This window comes from Erinaceus europaeus, chromosome 17 (assembly GCF_950295315.1).
Source record: "Erinaceus europaeus chromosome 17, mEriEur2.1, whole genome shotgun sequence".
Classification (NCBI taxonomy): domain Eukaryota; kingdom Metazoa; phylum Chordata; class Mammalia; order Eulipotyphla; family Erinaceidae; genus Erinaceus; species Erinaceus europaeus.
In genome coordinates this window covers 73,323,470-73,338,689 of record NC_080178.1, presented here as the reverse complement: position 1 = coordinate 73,338,689, position 15,220 = coordinate 73,323,470, and the positions used below count along the sequence as shown (strand labels likewise).

Here is a 15,220-nt window from a genome sequence, read left to right as displayed (position 1 = left end):
CCTGATGAGTGAAAAGTTGAGGGTGTTACCCAGACTCAATCAGAGGAGAACTTGAGCTGAGATCACTGCTGGGTATATGCTTGAGTTCCAAGGTGGTGGTAGTGGTGTGGCTTTCCTGTAGGAGGTGGCCACAGATCTAGATGCCAGCTATTAGCTTAAGGTGAAACCAAAGGTCAACTGGCTGCTGACCCTAGAAAGAAACATCAGAAACACTCAGGAGTGGGAGTCAGAACTCTGTCTTTTGTGTGCTCACTGTTTTGGGCTTCTGCAAAGCAGATTCATTCAATAAATATTTTATTGAGGGCCTGCCTGCCTGCTCTGAGCTAACCACTGTTCCAGAAGCCAGGTACAAGTCAGAAAACAATATAGCTTTTCTCCTTGTGTGGAACTTGTTTTCTAGTAGGGAGACGCTGCCCATGAAGCAAATTAAAACCATGAATAAAAGGATCACTTCTGATAGCACTAACTGCAATGAAGTGCAAGAGTGGAGGGGTGATGGAGAGTAAAAGCAGAGAGGGTTCACTTTTGATTAGGAGTTCAGAGAAGGCTTCCCAGAAGAGGTGATATTTTATCAGGGACTGGAGTTTCAAAAAAGAACTAGCCAGGCAGAGCAGAAGAGCTGTTCCAGGCAGAACCTTTTCTTCTAAGCATAGCAGGAAGCCAGAGCAGGAGATGAGGTGGGAGAGAAGAGCAAGAACAAGACTGCAAAGGCTTTGAGGGCAATGGGAGAGTCTGGGTTTCATTCTTTTTTTTTTTTCTTATTTTTTAACTTTATTTATTTTTATTAGGTAGAGACAGAGAGAAATTGAGAGGAAGGGGAGATAGAGATGGAGAGAGACAGATAGACACCTGCAGCCCTGCTTCACCACTCATGAAGCTTTCCGCCTGCAGGTGGGGACCAGGGGCTTGAACCTGGGTCCTTGCACACTGCAGTGTGTGCGCTTAACCAGATGTGCCATCGCCTAGCCCCATATGGGTTTTATTCTAATGTACTGAAACATGCAGGGAGTTTCTTAAGGGGAGAGTATGCATGAGATGACATATGGGCATGAACCTTGGATATTGGAGAGAAAGTTGGTATCATACAAACACCAAGGAACATAGTCCTGCTTTGACACGACCCTTAGAAGCTTTGTCACTCAGTTGTTCTCAAGCTGACTGTGTCTCAGAACCACTCGGAGGAACTATTTAGTAATTTTTGGGTTCTCAGGCTTCCTCATCCTGGAAAGTTTGTTTCAGGAGAATCAAGATAAATCTCAATCATAAAGAAAGCTCCTCAGGCTCCATGGATGCTAGAGCAGTGTGTGATATATCTACTGTCCTGTTGGGCAGTATGCCAGCTTCCCCCTGCTTATCCCTGTGGTCTGTTTAAATAACCAGTTACCTAGGAACCGCCCTGCCTGCAGGGCACTGGTTTAATCCCACTGGTTCATGATGTCTTTTTGCTCCGCCCCCTCTCGTAGTCACCCTGATTTCCACCAGTCTCTTTTTGCTCCACTACCTCACATCCTTTTTCCACCCTACTTGGTGAGTATATATATAGCTGCTCTTCTGTTTTAACACACTTGGGTTTGCCTTCTGGCTCCCAGAGTTCCAGAGTCTATCTCCTGCGAGTTCCTGATCCCTCTCCCACGCAGCAGCCTAGGTTGGCTCCAGTTGAGTTCTCTCCAACCCAGAGAGCACTTGCTCGGGAAACAGCACCGGGCACTGGCTCTCCGGGCACTGTCCCTCCTCCCTCTGTCTTTCCTCTCTTACTAAGTGAGGGGGGATGGGTCCATGAGACAACTCAGATGTATCCTGTATGCAAGAGGCCTTGAGTTCATCCTCAGACTAGTGTTTTTCCTTCTTTCCTTCCTTCCTCCCTTCCTTTTCTTCCTCTTTATATCTTTTTTCATTTTCACTAGAGCAGTGTTTAGCTCTAGAATGAAGATAGGCAGACAGATAGATAGAAAGACAGAGGGGACTGGTGCAGTTTACAGTAAAAGGCCATGGTGGCCTGGACTATAATGATGATACTGTAGATGGAAGGACTGAAGCAGAGTCCAGAGATACGAAGTGGAACTGACAAAACGTGCTGATGGGAGGAGAGAAGATGAAGACAAGGTTTTAATTTTTTCTTGATGCAGTGGTGGGATTTGAACTCAGGGCTTCATGCACGTAAAACAAGCTCTCTATGACTGAGTCACCTCCTGGGAAAGCAACCTCTTGATCTGGGCTACTAGGTCAGGGATGGTGGCAGACACTGGAGGTCAAGGGTAGGTGAGGAGCAGTTTGGGCTGGAAGAGAAAAAAGCTTAGAGGTAGAAGTGGCATCAGGACCTGGAGAAAGTCAGGAAGTTGTGACCTTTTACCTTTGGATCCAATACCTATGAAGAACCTTCAGAAATCCAGACTGTAAGATCCAACCTTAGGGCTACTTCCTGCCCTTCCATTTCAGATGAGAAAAGAGGCCAAAGAAAAGTGGTTTTAGGAAGGTCTCAGAGCCAGGGGATGGCTGAGCTAAACCCAGAGCCCAGGGCCTCCCAGAAGATCCATGCTCTGCCTTGCTGCAGAACTCTAGTCCAGAGGGTGCCTTCCAGAAACTTGTGGCTGGGCCCAGACTCTAGGAAGGCTCTCTTTAAGCCTGCAACATATTCAAATCAGTTGTCATCATTTTTTAAAAAAGTAGGACAGAATATGAGAACCTTTAAAGGACAAGACTACATTTCAAGAAGCAATCAGAGGGGCTGGGGCTATAGTATCCAATTTGCAACACCACTCAAGAGCAACAAAAATCAAGTGAGTAGGGCTGCGTGGAGAGTCACGCAGCCTCTCTCTCCCTTCCTCTCTTACTCTTTCACATGCAAGTCCTGTACACAGCTGCAGTGGGTCAGTGGCAAAGCACGTGCATGAGGCCTTGGCTTTGATCACAGGTACAAGATAAACAAATGGACAGTGGCTCGGGAGGTGGCGCAGTGGCTAAGGCACTGGATTCTCAAACATGAGGTCCAGAGTTCAGTCCCTGGCAGCACATGTATCAGAGTGATGTCTGGTTCTTTATCTCTCTCCTCCTATCTTTCTCACTAATAAATAAATAAAATCTTAAAAAAAAAGAAATAAATGTACAACCCCACCCAGGAGTCCGGCAGTTTCACATGCTTTCACTGTAGTGGTTCCTGAAGCTGGGTAGCCACTGGTCCATGAGGCAGGGCATGTTCCATTTGCCATAGAACTTACTCTCAATCTCTGTTATGAAGAGAATGCTTTATCTATAGTTGACACTCTTCTCTTGCTGTTTCTCTTAAAGGTGAAACTCACTCACTTCCTGTAACATCTCAAAAATACCTCCAGTCTGATCCTAACCTTTCTCCTTCCTCTGACTACTTTAAGCATCTGAGTTATCCTGTCCTTGTGCTTCTGGGAACCCCATGTTCCTCATTTGGGAAGTGAGATGTTTGAACACGATGATTCCAAGGCTCTTCAAGTCTGTGCTTGGAAATGAGTTGTGTAATTGACAAGGCTTAATTGTTTTGCAGATGGTTTGTGAGGGATTGCTCACCCTTGACTCTTGTCCTTGAATTATGATTTATCTAAGTCCTTGGAAGAAAAATGCATTTTGTTTTAGGAGCTTCTTTATTTTTTGAATTTGAAAAGAGATGAGAACAATGCAGCATAGCTGCAGTTGCTAGGAAGAGACAATAGCAGAGGCTGCCAGGAGACGGGGGCATTAGAAAATTCTAGTTTCTTCCTTTCCTTCCTTTCTCCCTTCCCTCTCCCCTTCTCTTCCTTCTTTTTCATTCTTCTTTCTCTCGTTTAAGCCAATATATCACAACCAATAACTTTTTCTAAAAACATCAATTTCTTTAAAAAGTGAGGAATTTTATTGATGTATAATTTCAGGTGTACAACACATTCTAATATTTGTACATATTGTGAAGTGATCACCTCAGTCAGCCTCGTTAATGTCCATCACCATACAGAATTACATGTTTATCTTCTGATAAGAGCCTGAAGATCTACTTTTAGCAATTTCAAATATACACTATGTTGTTATTAATTATAGTCATTCTGCTATACTTTGTGTGTAACTGGAAGCTTGTACCTCTTAGTGCCCTTCCCATCTTCCTTCACAACCCCAACTTCTGGTAATCATGAATCTATTCTCAGTCTCCATGAGCTTGATTTCTCTTGTTTATTTAAATCTCTATCTTAATTACCAATAGAGTTTAGGTTGCCTTGAATCCAGAGGGTTACTTCTAAAAGTCACACCTCCTACAATACAAACAGTTAAGTATTTCTTGGTTTTATCTAGAGAACTGAAACACATGAACTTGCAAAAACCAACCAACCAAATACAACCAGAACTAAACTAACAGTCTCCAAGACTGTGACAACTATGATGGTTATGGTTGGGAAGGTGAGGGCAAGAACTGTGGTGGTGGGTGCAGTGTGGGATTATACCCTTCCTGTAGTCTTACAATCTTGGTAACCATTATTAGTCACAAATTTACAAAAGTGGTATGATAAAAATAAATAAATGCAACTGTTACCAGGCCTTAAATTTTTACTCTTCTACTGGATAGTCATTTGACCTTGGGAAAATCATTTTTTCCTGGGCTGTAGTTTTCCACATCTGTAAAATACAAGGGTGGAGGAGTGATTGGATGATCTTGTAGTTTCTTCCTGTGCTGACATTTTAGTAGAAAGCCAGAGATTTATTATTATTTTTTAAGATTTTTATCTTAATTTATTTATTGGATAGAAACAGCCAGAAATCGAGAGGGAAGAAGGTGATAGAGAGGGAGAGAGACAAAGAGATACTTGCAGCCCTGCTTCACCACTCACAAAGCTTTCCCCACTTTAGGTGATGACCAGGGGCTCAAACCTGGGTCAGGGTGCATTGTAACGTGCACTCAGCCAGGTGTGCCATCAGCCAGTCTCTAATGCCAGAGACTTAGAGAGCAAGGGAACACCAGCAGGTAACTCCTCTTTGACCCTCCACATCAGCAAGCCCCCCCAAGAGGTAATATTCAACACTAAGTCTTTGGTTTTGTTTCCTCTGGCTGGCCTCTGGCTATTTAATCTGCTGTGAGGAAAAGGTTTTATGCCTTTTTCACATATAATTCATATATAATTTTACTGGGGAAATACTGACTTACAGGAGTATTGTCATGCATGTACAGGTTCTTAGCTTCCCCGTGACAGGTGTCAGCATACCACAACCTAAAGGGAGGATTACCGTCCCCTCTCCTCAGTCATTGTCATGTACCCTGTGTCTCTGCCTTGTTAGGTGATCTTACTCTTAGCGCTGCTCCTTTGCTGTAGAAAGGGCTAGTGATAGTGTCTAAATGTCTGCAGTTCAAGTCTGATCTCACTGCAGCTCCTCTGCAGTTGAGATGGTCACAATTAGAGCAACAAGCGCACCCCCTGGCGACCAATGTAAAAATTGCACAAAGGCTCAACCATTCAAATACTGAACTTAAATTCTGCCTCCGGTGGTGAACCATTACAGTAGAATTTTTTTTTTGGTAGTCTGTGAATATATATATTTATAAAAAGGAAACACTGACAAAAGCCATAGGATAAGAGGGGTACCACTCCACATAATTCCCACCACCAGAACTCCATATCACATCCCCTCCCCTGATAGTTCTCCTAATCTTTATCCCTTTGGGAATATGGACCCAGGGTCATTATGGGGTGCAGAAGGTGGAAGGTCTGGCTTAAATGAGCTTAAGTGTCCTGCACTATAACGTGCAGTCTACACATGGAGACTTTGTTGTATAGAAAGCTTTTATTTCTATTCTCGGAGTCAGTGTTTACTCATTTGGTGTGTTTACACCCCCCCCCACCCCCATGCTTCAACCCTTAGCAACAGGGGTAGGTGATTGCTTGAGTTCACCACTTACGTACTCTAGTTTCACTTGTTTCCTAGTTCAATGGTGGAATTGCTGCAGATTCCAAGAAGTAATCAGCTCTTCATTGTTGGAGATGTGGAAGGTGTTGGGAGTTCTTGGGAATACTGGAAAGGGTAGGGATAAGGCTCTACCACCACCTGGCTATTTACTTGTTCTTTTAGTTATTTACTTTTAGTCACCAGGACTTCACTAGGGCTTTGTGCCTGCCTGATTCTATTGCTCCCAGTGAGCCCCCGCCCAATAGAGGATGAGAGAAAGCGTGTGCTTGAGAGAGAGACAGCATAGCACTGCTTCATCGCTCACAAAGTGTCCCCTTTTATGGTGTTCCCATATGGTGTCTGATAAAGCATGTGTGTGTGATAAAGAGTGGGATAAGGAGTGGCGAGCTGTTTTCCAGCTCCCATCCTCTCTCACTTAGTAACTGCTATAATGTTGCCTGTCCTCCCAGTGTGTGATCTCTCCTTCTGGGGCCATGGCAGGATTACTCTTGGAGATCACCCATCCTCAGTATTGGATATACATATACATATTGGCTGTACCATGTATACCAAATGGTTCTTTGTTTTCTTTGTAGCAAGTTATCTTACACTTACTGTAGGATAATATGACTAATTCTGGCCAGTGAAATGATCAGGGTTGCCTCAGGCTGTACATGTAATTTCCATTCTAAGTCTCTCGAACATCAGTGAAATTGAAGCCTTGTACTGAGGTGGAGGTGCCTTAAGTTGGAAGCTTCCTGCAGTTCCGAGTAGTGGACCTGGAAGTGCCCAGGCAGACTGCAGGCAAGAAATAAACAGATTTTGGAGTTGTTTGTTACCAGTGCACACTAAGTCTATTACAACTAATACAGTAACATAATAAGTACACCATGAAGAATCATTTCAAAAACATAAACATAAACCGTATTCTGAAATTTTCATATCACATGGTACATACAATTATATTTTAGTGGACAGTCATCCTAAGATTGTTTTAAAATCAATATCACTTTTTCATTTATTTACATACTTATTTGCTGGGGCTTGGTGCTGGCACTATGAAACCACTGTTCCTGGTGGCCATTTCTCCTCCCTCCCTCCCTTCCTTCCATCCTTCCTTCCTTCCTTCCTTCCTTCCTTCCTTCCTTCCTTCCTTCCTTCCTTCCTTCCTTTATTGTATAGGAAAGTAAGAAATTGAGAGGGAGAGAGAAAGATAGACACCTGCAGATCTGCTTCACTCATGAAGCATTCTCCCTGCAGGTGGGGAGCTGGGGGCTCGAACCTGGGTCCTTGCGTGGTTCCTTACACTTACTACTATGTGTTCTTAGCCAGCTGTGCCACCGCCCAGCCCCCACTTTTTTCTTTTAAAATGAGGGGATATTGGTTTGTAATAGTCAGGTGTCTCAAAGATTTATCTCATTGGGAGGGACTTTAGAGATTCACTTTGTAGGGGCCAAATAGTAGTGCACCAGGTTAAGCATGCCATGTGAAGCACAAGGTCCGGTATAAGTACCCTGGTTCAAGCCCCTGGCTCCCCACCTGCAGGGGGTCACTTCACAAGTGGTGAAGCAGGTTTCCAGGTGTCTCTCTTTCCCCCTCTATGTCTTCCCCTCCTCTTTCGGTTTCTCTCTGCCCTATCCAATAACAACATCAATGGCAACAATAACAATGATAACAACAACAAAAGCAGCAAAATGGGAACAATGGCTTCCAGGAGCAATGGATTTGTAGTGCAGGCACCGAGCCCCAGTGATATCCCTGGCGGCAAAAATAAATAAATAAATAAATAAATAAATAAAACATAGAAAAAAAAACCCAAAATCTAGTAGCACCCATTGGAAAATTGCTCTTAAATGAAAGACTAGGGAGCCCCAGAAAGACAGCATTCGGACAAAGACAGTGGAGTAGATAGAGAAGGAATGCATGTGTGCGTCTTCTAGAAATATTAAAGGAAATACTACTTTCCTTTAATATTAATAAATTAATCAAATAACTACTTAATTAATTAATAATTAATTAATAATTAATTAAATAAATTTATTGATAAATTAATAAATAACTACTTTAAACCTAATTATACTTTGACATTGATGGTCTGTTTATAGAACTGAGCTTCATGCTTGCAAACCTTGAGAATAGTGAAAGCTATCAATTAAAGTTATGCCTCAAACCCAGACGAAGAAATAAGCACAGAACTGACTTGAAAAGTTACCACTTTATTAACCATTAATCCATCTTGTAGTCTGTATTTATTAAGCTAGGGAAATAGTTTAAGGGTTCCATATTAAATGAGACTGCCCTTTGAGGCATTGATTGAAGTTTACGTCTTCAAACATTATAGAGCTCGACTAGTGGTCTGGAAGGTGGCTTAGTGGATAAAGCACTGGACTCTCAAGCACGAGGTCCCAAGTTCAGTCCCCAGCAGCACATGCACCAGAGTGATGTCTGGTTCTTTCTCTCACTCTTTCTAATTTTCTCACTAATAAATAAATAAAATCTTTAGTAAAAAATAAAAAAAGAGAGATCGACTATAGGAAGACAGAAAAAAAAAACTTGTGAAAAGCATAATTAATGCTCTTTTTTCATTCCTATTAAATAGTGAGCACAAAATTTAGACTTCTGTATTGCTTTCAACTTTGTTAGAGGAGGATTCTTCACAAAGTGGAAATGGCATTGGGCCCAGAATTGACAAACTTCACCTTCAGAAGGTCCCTGGGGAGTTGAGAGGGTGCCCTCACTAACAGGTGTTGTCTAATTTCTTCCTCTGGTGAGGAGACTTATCCCAGTTGTTTGATCATGGGCCTTGAGACTGAGAGAGAGGATCTAAGAAAACTTCTCAGATAGAAACCAAGCTGGTTCTCAAAACCACAGTGGTGTGACTGAAGCAGACTCTGACTTAGGACACCTAAGCGCTGCCCCACATCTCCAGGGCCTCTTGAGGAAGGCTGCCTTCACTTCTATCCACTTCAGGACTATCATCTAAAGCCCTCTGCAGAATCAACCTGAGCGTCTGTGGCTGCTTCCTTCGTCGCCGCTGTTGCCTGATGGAGCCAACAAAGAAGTAAATGATAGGGTTGGCACAGCTGTTGATGGTAGACAGGATTTTTTCAATGTAATAGAGGCGAACCGGAGGCTTCACAAACTCATACTTTATGCAGTATATGAGGAACCAGTGGATGCCCCAGGGAAGGCCACAGAGGAGGAAGATCAGCACCGTGATCCCCATGGTCACATACAACCGGGTCAGCTGCATCCGCTGGGAGCCACACAGCAGTCTGGCCAGCAGGGCCAGGCTGGACCCAAAGAGAAGCACACACAAAAAAGTCTGACATGCAGCCATTGTAAGTTTAATTGCCTGACACCAAAACTTGTCTTTATCCCAAAACAGAAAGCCACAATACTTTCCTTCCAGCATACTCAGCAGCAGGGACAGGGCCCAGAGCAGGGAGCACACCACAGCTGACATGCTTCTTGGGCGGCGGCAGCGGTGCCAGATGGGGAACAAGACAGACAGGCAGCGCTCAGTGCTGATGGCGCCAAGGATACTCATGCCTGTGAGATAGGTGCAGGTCAACACAGTAATGAAACAATCAGGAATGGAGGGTGGGGTGGTGAGGTTGGAGCGGATGAGGCCCTCTATGGCATATGTAGTCTGGATGAAGAGGAAGAGGAAGTCGGCACCTGCCAGGTTGAGGATGTAGATGGAAAAGATGTTCTTCTGCATACGGAACCCCAGGAGCCAGAACACAACAGCATTTCCTGCCAGCCCAACCAGGGCGATGATAATAACCAATGAGAACTGAACCTGGCTAACGGTGGTGACAGTGGAAAGATAGACCTGGCTACTTTCATTCTTTAGTGTGACTGTGGTTCCCCATGCAGTGACAGCTGGATCCGTGCTCAGAAACTCTTCACTGGTGCCTCTGGAAACACAAACAAGACTAGAGTACCTGCTGTATGACCCTGGTTGTCACAGCCACCCTGCTACATGGAATCACTATTCCTGTGTTACAGAGGAAGGTAGTAGAGGCTTGCTGAAGTCTTTATAACCTTGTAGTCTCAACCTAATTCATGACTTCTCACATAGTCTTAGCTTGAGTTCAAGCTGGTAATGCTTTTCTGCTACAGTGTGTGGACTCTCTCTTTCTCCATTTCTCTTTTAGTTTATTTATATATATATTAATATATTTATTATTGGATAGAGACAGAGAGAAATTGGGAGGGACAGGGGAGATAGAGAGTAGACAGAGAGACCTGCAGCTCTGCTTCCCACATGTAAAGCTTTCCTCCTGTAGATGGGGGCCAGGGGCTTGAATCTGCATCCTTGTGCACTGTAATGTATGTGCTTAACTGGGTACACCACTGCCTGGTCCCCTTGAACTATTTCAACATAGACCATCATCAGACATAAAACTATCCCTGGTCCTACCTAACATCTCCATTTGCTAACCTGGAGACAGAAGAAGAAAAATCTGAGCAGATTGTGTGAGATAGCAACTGGACTCTTGAGTCCAGCATTTCTTCTCTGGTACTGATCTTTGGAGCAAGATGAAAGAATCCTCAGGCAGGAAATAGAGACAGTGTCTGTGATTGCAAGTGGTCCAACCTCAAGGGATAAAGAACATTTTGATTTAATGTTGTGGAGGTTATGTGACCTCTTGATGTGACATATGTGAGTATGGCTTGACCAGTTGAACTAGATGACTCTTATGTCAGATTTATGGGGATAGGAAGTATTTTCTCTGTCTGTGTTGTGATCCCAGTGTCTTATTCTATGTGTGCAGTCAAGAAGAAAGTTTTTCAGCAGTGCATGAATAAATGACAATCTTAAAGGATTCTGGAAATTTGGGGCTAATGTAGAAAAAATTGACAGAAAGTATTCACATTTTATTTCTCATTATTCCTTTTGTTAACCCACTGTTGTAAAGACTTGTTTCTGCCTACATAAATAACTAACCAGTATGGGGTTCTACCTGAGATGGGTGAGCATTTGGCTTAGTGAGCATGTCAAAGGGATTAAGTGAAGTTTAGGAAGATAATTCAGAGCTTATCTGAAGTTATCAGTATTTTAGAGGCTACATCGACAGGTTGGGGATGGAGAAAGGAGATGGTTGGAATGAACAGAGACTCCAGGCACTACATTTTCTTAGGAAGATTGGTAAGTGATTTGCCATGAATGTTACAGTACAAATCCGTTCATTCTTTCCCTATATCATTTAGACCTATTGGTGATTTCTTGTGAAACATTTGTGAAGCAGAAGCTTTGATGGAACTTAGGAAGAACATTCATTTTGGCCAGCTGGGCGATGGTGTAACTGGTTAAGCACACACAGTACCTGTGCAAGGATCTGGGTTCAATACTCTGGCTCCCCACCTGCAGGGGGACGGTTCACAAAAGTGGTGAAGCAGGTCTGCAGGTATTTGCAGGTGTCTGTCTTTATCTCTCCCTCTCTATCTTCCCCTCCTCTTGTAATTTCTCTCTGTCCTATCCAATAAAATGGAAAAAAATGGCCTCCTGGAGTAGTGGATTCATAGTGCCGGCACTGAACCCCAGCGAACCCTGGAGGGAAAAATAAAAAGCTTACTTCTACTCTGTGCATGTCTGATGTTGAAACAGGAAACAGATACTCATTTGAATTCATACTTGGGAAGAAGATCTAATCATACCTGGATGAACTATAGCAGCAGATTCAGTGCTTTTCAGATTTATTTATTTTTCCTGCTTAGTTATGACAGTTGGTGCTGGAAAGTGACACTTGAACCTTTCTCATGCACGTCCTGTATGCCACTGCTGCACTATCTTCTCTGCTCAGGCTTAACTTCCTTTTCTCCTCTTTAGGACTCAATGAAGCCCAACATGGCTCTTTGCACTTATAGGTGAGGACAGCAAAGCACTAAGAAGCTGAATAGTAGCTGCCAGGTCTTAACCTGCCACTTAGTCCAGCTGTCTTCTAGGGTGTCCTGTATTTATGGAGAATGGTGAAAAAGCAAAACAGAATGCTCAAGTGAGACCTCAGTTGGAATAAAAGATTGGTTTTTTTTTTTTTTTTTAGCTTGAATTAAGGTATTTTCAGAGTAAGAAAGAGAAAGATAGCGAGTAAAGAGAAAATTAGATATTAGTAGAAGCCAACTGAGAACAAACTGACTCAAAGTGTGCCCTCTTTCTTGCTTAAGAAACAGCAGCCCTCTCTACACTGCAGAAGATACATGTGAGAGGCCTTCAAGTGGAAAGAAGGCCTGTCTCCAAGACTGAGAAGCTAAGTCTGAACCTTCTCCACATACCCGCCCTCTCAGTCCTGCAGTCCTGCCGGCCTCGTGAAGAGATGGAGGCAAGGTGCAGCCACTGTCGGGGCAGCTGGTGGCTATCATTCATGAAACTGCAGGCAGTTTGCAACTCTTGTGTTTAAAGTTAGAACCCAGAAATATTTACGCCTGCCTGGGTTGACGTGGGTCTTGTTATTCACTACTATATTCTCCTTATCTGGCACATTTCCTTTAGAAAACATCTGCTGTAACATCCTCATTTGGTTCAGGGAGAAACCAGGCTCTAAGAGAACAAATTATTTTCCTGACCTCTGCTGTAAAAAGCATCCCCAGTAGTGGCCCTGGACACTGGGAGCCCAGACTGAGCCCCCACCCCCAACCCCTTGCCGTTGTTGCTGCACCACTCATTACTTTTGAGGGGCCTCTCCCCAATCTCCTTATGAGTACAGATATTAGAGGAGAACCAGGAGTGTAAATACTGTTACTTTTCCCCAACAGTCAGTCACTTCTTACATAGGCTATTTCTGAGAGTTTTAATTCAGAAAAAAAGTCCTTATTCCCAGCTTCCTTTAATGCTGGGTGGCACCATGTGACCAGGACAAGCTGGTGGGAGGTAAGACATCTACCTCCTTGTGCTCCTCCTTTCTTAGTCTTCCTTGAACTGGATGCTAATGTGTCTGGGGGCTTTGGAGGATCACAGGATGAAGTTGTCTGATTGAGGAAAGGGAACATCTAGTTGGAAGACCCCTGGTACCTGATACCTACCATTTGGTCCAGGTAGCATCTCAATACTTTAAATGGAGTTCTTCCTCCAGATAGTTGTAAGTGTATTAAGATATTTGTATCTATGTTTCCCACCTTAAGAAACACTAAAACTATGATCTAGGAGGTGGTGCGGAAGATACAGTGTTGGATTCTCAAGCATGAGGTCTTGAGTTAAATCCCTGGCAGCGCATGTGTCAGTACTACCTAGTTCTCTTTTCTTTCTACTATCTCTCACATTAATAAAAAAAGTTAAAAAAACTGCATTTCATTCTCAAGATGTTTATGATTTTATGTGAAATGATTCCAAAGTGGATAGGCAGGTGCCAATAAGCATAGTAAAACAGAGGGGGTAGAATGAAAAATTGATTCAACTGCTTAGAGAGTCTCAGGAAACCACAATAGTGATGAAACTGTAAAAGGGGCCAGGTAGTGGCACACCTGGTTGAGTGCATGTGTTACAATGCATAAGGACCCAGGTTTGAGCCCCTGGTCCCCACCTGTAGGGGGAAAGCTTCACAAGTGGTGAAGCAGGGCTGCAGGTGTCTCTCTGTCTCTCTCTCTCTACCACACCTCCCCCTCGATTTATGGCTATCTCTATCTAATAAATAAATATTAAAAAAAGATACAGTGATGAAACTATAAGAAGAGATGAATCATTTCTACTTGCCATTAGAACGATCACCTTCTCTGCTCTACTTGCATCCCAGGAGATGATGTCTTTTTGCCCCATACAGCCTTGCTTCCCTTCTGAGTCCTGGGTACTTTCAGAAAAAGGGAGACACTGACAGGACAGGAGATGGGAGGACAGGAGATGAGTTTGAGTTTTTAGCTTCCAATCAGTGTTCTTGACAAGCTGTGGCTTGAAGACCCAAGGAGAAGCCCATGTATCGTAGGTCTCTCCTACTGCCACAGCTATGACTGAAGTACAGCTACAGCCCTCCTGGAGTTCTGGTAACTTCTCCTGCCTCTTGTCTTTTAACCCACGATGTCAAGATTCTCTGTTATTACTTTCCTTTAGGAATAGTGATCTCTTTATCATGTAATTGTCTTTAAACCTCCCCCCTTTTTTCTTTCTATTTTTATTTGATAGGACAAAGAGAAATTGAGAGGGAAGAGGAAGAGAGGGAGAGAGAAAGACAGACACCTGTAGACCTGCTTCAGACTTCATGAAGTGTTTCCCCTGCAGGTGGGGAGCAGGGGCTCCAACCCTGGCCCTTGCACATGGTAACATGTGTACTCGACTGGATGCACCATTGCCTGGTGCCTGCAATTTATCCTTTATAAAGCTCTTCTCAATCATCTAAAAAAAAAAAAAGCCATTTGTTTTTTTCTGGAATCCCTAGAGACAGAAAAGACTTTTCAAAAAGCAAGTGAAGCCAAGACTGGGTTATTCATTGCATTGTAGCTTTGGAATAATACTGCATGCACCCTATCTTGTCCCCTAAATTGGGAAAGTGACATCTTTCTCATCATCCCTTAAAATTTGAGTGGTTGGAATGTGAAGATTCCAATAGCGACAGATTCCAATAAAGGGAGCAGTGCTGCTTTACCAGTTCAGATCTCTCACCTTACTTGGCAGGAGAGAACTTAGAGCCTAGTGTCTCTCTAAATATCCCATCTCCATGAGGAGTCATGTGTGTGTCCTAAGGGGTGAACCTCTTTGGAAAGAAATAATTGATAAATGTACCTTTCCTCCATTGTTGCTGCTAGAGGTGACAAGATGATTGAGCTGGAGGGAAGAGCCTCTGGGGAGTGATAGTGCATACTTCTCTGCCTTGGAGAGCACCCTGTAGCAACTTGGGTAGACGCTGTTTGTGGACAGAGGCTTATAAAGAGTCTGGTCAGCCCTGTGATTTCCTGTGCAAGGACCTGCTGACACATGACACTGTACAGTTGTTTGAGTCATTACCCCTCTTGAGATGTTTAGATGTTTCTTAATATTGTTCCTGCTCTTTTTCTACATCTCAGTGTCTGTTCATATCCATCCCATGTGTTCCTCTTCCTGCAAGTCATTCTTGTCGTGGAGTCTTTTGTCCTCAATTATGTGCCTGGACAGCAATGGGACCTGAACTGGGAGATTTTGTAGCTAAGAGTAAAGTTGACCTGTCTCATCTTTCAAGACTCAAATGTGACACAGACACACAGTGTGAATACATAGTCATGAAAAATGATGCCTGTAGGCATGACTGACATAAATTTACTTCTAGTCCTCAGTTGTTAAAAAAAATACTACCTGGGAGTCGGGCTGTAGCGCAGCGGGTTAAGCGCAGGTGGCGCAAAGCACAAGGACCTACATAAGGATCCCGGTTCGAACCCC

General features: G+C 43.5%; 1 protein-coding gene across 3 annotated transcripts; it reads right to left on the bottom strand.

The window, feature by feature from the left end:
* Positions 1 to 8,080: 8,080 nt before the first annotated feature.
* On the bottom strand, positions 8,081 to 14,684 carry LOC103107155 (mas-related G-protein coupled receptor member X2-like). Of its 3 annotated transcripts, XR_009545779.1 has the most exons (4): positions 14,591 to 14,684; positions 14,048 to 14,203; positions 13,567 to 13,684; positions 9,676 to 9,797 (listed from the first exon to the last, which is right to left on the bottom strand). XR_009545779.1 is itself a non-coding variant. In XM_007515894.2 (2 exons), exons 1-2 carry the CDS (start codon positions 14,665 to 14,667, stop codon positions 8,780 to 8,782), a joined length of 1,095 nt encoding a protein of 364 aa, XP_007515956.2. In that variant the 5' UTR covers positions 14,668 to 14,683; the 3' UTR covers positions 8,081 to 8,779. The 3 variants fall into 3 exon arrangements, 1 of the variants encoding a protein (XP_007515956.2); XR_009545780.1 differs by lacking the exon at positions 14,048 to 14,203; XM_007515894.2 differs by lacking the exons at positions 13,567 to 13,684; positions 14,048 to 14,203 and having other exon boundaries at positions 8,081 to 9,797; positions 14,591 to 14,683.
* Positions 14,685 to 15,220: the final 536 nt, after the last annotated feature.

What these genes read in the sequence shown, in the direction of transcription:
- LOC103107155 (XM_007515894.2), bottom strand. Translation starts at nt 14,667, where the DNA reads ATGCACTATCACTCCCCAGAGGCTCTTCCCTCCAGCTCAATCATCTTG. An exon ending in GCAGCAACAATGGAGGAAAG is followed by an intron (nt 9,798 to 14,590) that starts GTACATTTATCA and finishes TTGTGTTTCCAG; the next exon opens with AGGCACCAGTGAAGAGTTTC.